This window comes from Geospiza fortis, unplaced genomic scaffold (assembly GCF_000277835.1).
Source record: "Geospiza fortis unplaced genomic scaffold, GeoFor_1.0 scaffold97, whole genome shotgun sequence".
NCBI classification, from domain to species: domain Eukaryota; kingdom Metazoa; phylum Chordata; class Aves; order Passeriformes; family Thraupidae; genus Geospiza; species Geospiza fortis.
In genome coordinates, this window is record NW_005054343.1 from 1818775 (window position 1) to 1825141 (window position 6367).

The 6367-nt window shown below is 43.7% G+C and overlaps 1 protein-coding gene across 1 annotated transcript in view; it reads left to right on the plus strand.

The window, feature by feature from the left end:
- SMPD3 (sphingomyelin phosphodiesterase 3) overlaps window positions 1-6367 on the plus strand; it is a 69811-nt gene that overhangs the window by 46203 nt on the left and 17241 nt on the right. The window contains exon 3 of the mRNA XM_031058388.1: window positions 1854-1929. Within this exon, the coding sequence (XP_030914248.1) occupies window positions 1854-1929 (76 nt within the window). The remainder of the gene's footprint in view (window positions 1-1853; window positions 1930-6367) is intronic.

Sequence of the window (6367 nt, forward strand, 5' to 3'; positions counted from 1 at the left end):
TTCCTGCTCTGAGGCAGAACACTTTTTGTGCAGTGTTCTCCTTCCAGAGTGGGGACATTGGAAGATGTGTGGCATCCACACTTGCCCTCTGCTGCAGGAAACACTGCACATTTGCAAACAATGGAGACTTTTTATAATGTAGGGGGCTTTTAATAGCATTGAAGAGAAACCCTGATTTTGAATCACTAAGTTTGGAAGAGATGGTTCATTCACATGCCTGTCCTAGACAGCAGAGGAAGTAAACTGTTTTCCACTTTTCTACTGGAATGGCTTATGTTGCATAAAAAAGTTGGAGAGAAAGCTCCTTATGGTTGAGCAGTGCCCCTGAGATGTCCAGGCAGGAGGGAGAGGGGTGAGCAGGGCAGCTCCTGCAGCACTCCCTGCCAGCCTTCCAGCACAGCTGCCACCCTCTGAGAGTGCTGCAGTCCTGGGAGCTCAGGAGAATCCCCTCCTCTGGGGGTGCAAGCTCCAGTGATTGCCTGAGTTTGTCTTGGCTCCCTCTGCCTCCCTGGAGCAGGTGAGCTGAGTGGGAACAGCACTAAGAACACCATCAATATCCATTTGTAAAACTGTCTGAAAAAGGGCTGAACACACTGAGGACAGAATAATGCCAGTTGTTTATTACCTACTCCCCTGGCTGGCACAAACCCTCAAAGTTAACAAGGCATTGTTAAGTACAAATGACTTCTAAATTCACTTACTGCAAAGCTGCCTTTTCAGTTATAAAATATATCAGCTGGTTCTTGAATAGCTGAAAAACAAGAAAACCAACCAAGCTGACAAAATTGTGGCCATATGAAATGGAGCTCTGCTTGTTATTTAGAGGTGTCAGATAAAATTTGAGCCTAGCCTTGTGAAGTAGAGTCATCTGTGCTGGTGCTTTCTGAGCCCTGGGTACAACTTTCCTCTGTGGGCATTTTTTCTTTAATTCATGCAGTGTTGCCACATAAACTGTCAACAAGAAAATCATATACTCTAGTTTCTTGCCATAATACAAAACTTATCAATTTTTCATTTGGAATTTTGATTTGAAGCTAAGTCCTGAACTGCCAAAATTATCAATAGAGTTGAAAACCTAAACCAGAACTTGATTAAAAAAAAAAAGAGAAATTTATTCTAAACCAGAAATTTATTTTAATTTGCTTGTGTGTCTGCCTGCAAGCACATTTTTAAAGGATTGTAGCTTAAGATATAGATGAGGAATTATATTGCATTCCAGCTTCCTTGGAAGCCCTTCCTCTTCTGTGAGTAAGAACAGGATTCTAGGCAGTGTTTTTGTCTGCTTGACAGGCATGGGGGCTGCTGACGTGAGCTGAAGGATGCAAACACTGCTGAGGCACACCAAGGGCCCCAACACCTTTGCAGAAGAATAAAGAATCCATCAAAATCCAAAATTTACTGTGGAATGGAGAAAACATGATCAAATCCAATATCTATTTTTCATCCTTTTTTCCTGGCATTTTCCCTTTTTCATTCTAGTCATACCCAGGCAGCAAGAACCAGGCTGCTGGTAATCCTGGTTTATGAGGCACTTGAGTGGTGGGCCTGAATTGTACATGGGAATGAGAGCTGGGCCAGAGAACCTGTGGGACTGCAAAAACACGAGAAAGGAACATTTTTTTAATGTGTGCAGGTCAAAATCAAAACCTGAGCATGGTGATGGGCAAAGGGTCAGTGTGCTGGCCACAAGCCCCAGTAGGATCAGGAAGCCTCAGTGTATGTCTCTGGTAGTTTTTTCTGGTTTCAAAATGGAGCTGGCTGGAAATAATGGTAAAAAAGGCTGCACATATGGGCTTGGAAGTAGAGTTGTATGAGCTCTTCCATTAATCACCTTTTTATTTCTTCCCTTCCAGGTGCAAGTGGGAAGTACACCTCAGGACCAAAGAATTGTGGGATACATTTCCTGCACTCACTTGCAAGCTATTGCAGGTATTGGCCTAAGATTCATCTTTGTTTGTCACCATTTCCAGGCCTGGGGTGGTAATTTTGTGCACAAGAGCAATAGTGCAAAGAAGGGTAGACAAGTATCCCCACCCCTTCACATCTTCAGTCTCAGAGTAATTATTATGGGGCACAAACAAAAACTATCCCTTGGGAACTTCTCCTTGCTCCCTCTTTACCAAATACTGGTATTTTAGAAATACATTACTATCTTTGTTACTCAACAGCATTTAACAACCCATACTGTGAGTATCAGCATATAAACAAAAATTTCTTAGTACATAACTGGGGGATAATCAGGGCGAGCCAGGGCTGCACGTGGCTGCAAATCCGTGCGTGAGCATCTGGGGCTGCTCTGCTGCTCCAGCCTGCCTCAGCCACACACGGACCTGCCAGCAAAACTGACAGTCCCTCAAGTCCATTAGAGACACCGCATGGGTCTAAAAAAGATTAATGAATTTTTCAGCTCCTTTTTAACAATGTAACATCCCTCTCTGCTTTTCTATTTTTAACTTGCGGTAATGTACTGTGAGATTGCTGAGATTTATTGCTGTTCCAGTTTAGTTTTGTTTTTTGGGTTTTGTTTCTAGTTTTCAGTCCTGTTCCTTTCCTAGTCCTGTAGTCTCAGTTAGTCTTTGATAACCACACTGTGAAATTCCTCATATATTTAAGAGGAAGAGGGGTAAGGGAAAAGAAGAAAGGAGAAGTAATGTTCTATTTTCATAGTCAACCTAAAGTTTGTTCAAGGGTAAAACACAACCTCTTATTTTCCTGCTTTGTATTTTTAAGCTTATCTGGTTCAAGCTATGTTCAACTAGAGCAGACAATGATTTAAGTCTGTCCCTAGATATATTGTATTTGTTTATATAATGAAACGGAAAACTAAAGTTCTTAAGTTCGGCAGAGCTGTGCTTTCTGATTTGCATCATTTGATTCATAGCATTCATGCATTAAACAAATTATCCAAAACCCCAGTTTAACGATGTAAAGATGTGTATCTATAAAAACAAGCAGTGTTTAAAAGGTCAGCCATTTAAATCATCTTGTCACACATGGTTGAGTGCAACCTGGTTTCCCTTCTAGGATATGTAAACTTACACTTGACAGTTCTGATACTTACACAAGTATAAAGTGAAATGATCCAACTGCTTATGATCAGGGAGCAGCTGCTAATGCTTTTTTCAAGGTATGTGCTGGCGCAACTCTGTTCTGAGCAATTACTATTTGTTCAGACCTGACCCTCAACTTTTTCAAGAAACATTAGAATTAGATGTAGCTTTTCCTCTCAAGTCTCTGCCTGGTACTCGTTGCTGCTATGAAGCTCTTTATTTCCATTGTGGAAATAGCTGCATTTCAGTGACAAATGAAGGGATCCTTTAATGAGATTTGATGTAATTATTTTGCAGGGCTGTTAATTTTACATGGTTCTTTTATGTCTGTTGATTAGTCAGTGATTAATGTTCTGGCCAGGTTTTGCTGCCTTGAATCCACCCACATCCCGAGTGCCGTTGAGTCACGGCTCAGACACCCCACCAAGCCATCAGTCCAGAGTTAGCCCCATCTACTCCAGCCCCAGCTGAAGGGATGTGGCCTGCTGGATGCTACCTCCTAACCTGTTCTGCCTTTGGTGTGAATGCAGCCATTGGCAGCCCAGCTGACAGAACCCACACTTCTCCAGCCCCAGTTTTAGCTCCCAAGCCTGCACAGAGCTGCAGCAGAGCTGAGAAAGCTCTCTGAGTGTTTGAAGCTGTGCTGGTGCAGTCAGGAGTAGCTCCAGTGCTGAGCATCCTCAGGCAGTGATTCCATAGACGTTCCTGAAGGAGCAGAGCTGTGTCCCCAGCAGGGCAGCCTGGCCTTGCCCTCCTCTCAGCTGTGCCACCCCAGCTGCTGCAGGCTGTGCTGCCCTTGGCTGGGGACCTGATCCAGCTGAGAAGGAGCCCAACAGAATAAAAGGGGACTTTGTTCCTTTGGGTTTTAGGTGGTTTGTTCTTACTTTGGTTTATTTCCTCAGTCTACCCTGGATTAGGTGTTACAAGTGCAGGGGTCTGTGACACAGCCTGTCACACAGCTGAACTGAAGCCTTTGGTTTGACTTGGAAACAATTTTTCCTTGTGATTAGGCTTCACATCCTACACTCAGCAAGTTTTTTTTGCTCTTCTTCCCTGGGTTCCCTGCCAATATATCCCATACTGCATTGCCTCCACTAGAATTTTTAATTTCCTGTGACTAGGCCTGTATGTGCTTTGTCCTACAACCACAGTGCTCCTTGCAATGTCTTTCAGAACAGGATGGAACAGTCAGTGCATAATTCTTGCCTAACTGAAGCCAGGGTTTCACTCAAGTGTTTTCGAAGTGAATGGAAAGGGCAAGTATGATTATTCTACAATGAACAGAGGTGAAGTATTTATTTATGCTGGCTGAAGTTTCCCATATTACCCTTTCATCCTTCTACAGAATTTGAAGCTGAAAGGAGCTTTCAGAGAATTCAGAAATGCTGACTGCAGGAACCCATCAGGACACAATTATGTGCATTTTTCCAGGCCAGTTACTGAAGAAAAGAGTGCAGAGCAATTAGCACAAATCTGTATTCTTTGGCTAATCCCTGGTAGCAGTCAGATCACTGATTCTATCTGGATGTTTAAGAAGTTGAACCTTTGCTGGGAGTTACTACCTAGTTCTCTTCTGTCAGTATTTCCTGAACTGTTTCCCTGAGTGTGCTGGATGCAACTTTGGCTTCCCTTCTACTTGGGTATCTGATGAGTTCACTCATCTTCATCTCCAAAGTTACTGATCATTGGGAGCTGCTGAGACTGGGGTCTGAGTAGTAACTTTTGCATGTGGATATGTGCCGTACCTGCTGAGAGCTGCAGCGAGCTGGATAATATTAATCTTAGAAAACAATTACATTCAAGTCATTCATTAGAGGGATTCATTAGAGAAATCCCATCTTGTGTCCTGGAAATGGAGCTGACCGTGTGCCCCTGCTCCCAGCAGTGCCCCGAAGAGCAATTCCTGCTATGACCTCTAGTGGGGATAGCCAGGGATGCTGGGCTGTCACAAGTGCACGCTCGGCTAAAGACAGATGGAAGTCATGTTCCCAGAGCTCCAAGGTTTACCTGTCAAGCCCTGAGGTTAAAAGCTGTGCAGGGCTGTTACCAAGGCTCAGCATCCTCAGAGAGAGGTCTATGTCACAATGCAGTTAATGCTTTCCTAGTAACAGCAATGCATCTTATCAGACACAACATCATTTTGCCTGTGTGTCTCTTGTTATTCTCAAGATTTTTCTGTTGGAGAATTTTACCTTTTTGTGTTCCAGTTAAGTGGGTTTGCTGTATTTTTTGTGCTGATCTGGGACAGGTTGCTGCCTGAGTTTTATGCCCATGTGGTAATGGGCCTGTTATTTTATTTCTCATTTATTTGGTGAAGCCATGCCAGATGGATAATTCACAGAAAATGAGTGAAACATCCTTGGCCATTCAGGAATGTAAAAGCACTTCTTAGAAAATGAAGCCATTTATGTAATTGAGACTTTGTGGGGAATGAGATTTTACTGCATTCTTGTCAACAAGCACCATGCCTAAAAGTTCCTTATGAGGAAACAATGGCAGGTCAGAAAAAGTACAGCCTAAGGAGAGGAGACAGGAGAGGAGGATTCAGAATCTGCAAAAGGAGGACAGCCCATGAATTTGAATGAGCTTCACCAGGAAAGAGAAAGCTGGGACAGGTTCAGGAGGAGAAAGCTCTTGTCCAAGTGTGAATACCTGATGGGAGGGTGCAAGGAATGTGGAGGCAGCCTCTCCTCACTGGGGTCCAGTAATGGGACAAGAGGCACTGGGCACAAACTGAAATGCCATTTACACACAGGAAAATGGTTTTGAATGCAAGGATGACAAAGTTCCAGAACAGGCTACCCAGAGGTTACGGAGTCTCCAACTATAGAGATTTTCAAGACCTGACTGGACATGGTCCTGACCAGCCTGCTGTAGGTGATCCCTGCTTGGGCAGAAGGGTTGGGCTGGATGAGGTGCAGAGGTCTCTTACGCATTCACAGCTCTCACATTCCATGGACCTGTGATTTCTGCCCTATCTTTAGCTCAGCAGGAAGGATCTGTTAGTCACGCACACCTTTTGTAGTGAGTGTCACCTGCTCCAGGCTCCATTTGTTCCATGTGACCTATTTCCTGTGCTTTTGTTTAGCACCATCTTCACTGTGGGGCTTCCTTGTGCTGTCATTGCGGGGGCTTTCCCAAGCTGTGTGAGTAGGGTACAAGGGGAACCTTGTACCCTAAGTAATTAGAAGTAATTAGAAACTGTAGGTTAGGGAATAGATCTGGGAAACATCTGCTTTTTTATTACAGCCCAGCTGGTAAAGGTTTGTTAGGAGTAACATAAACAGAAGAAAAAAATCAGGTTTTTTGCTGTTGGA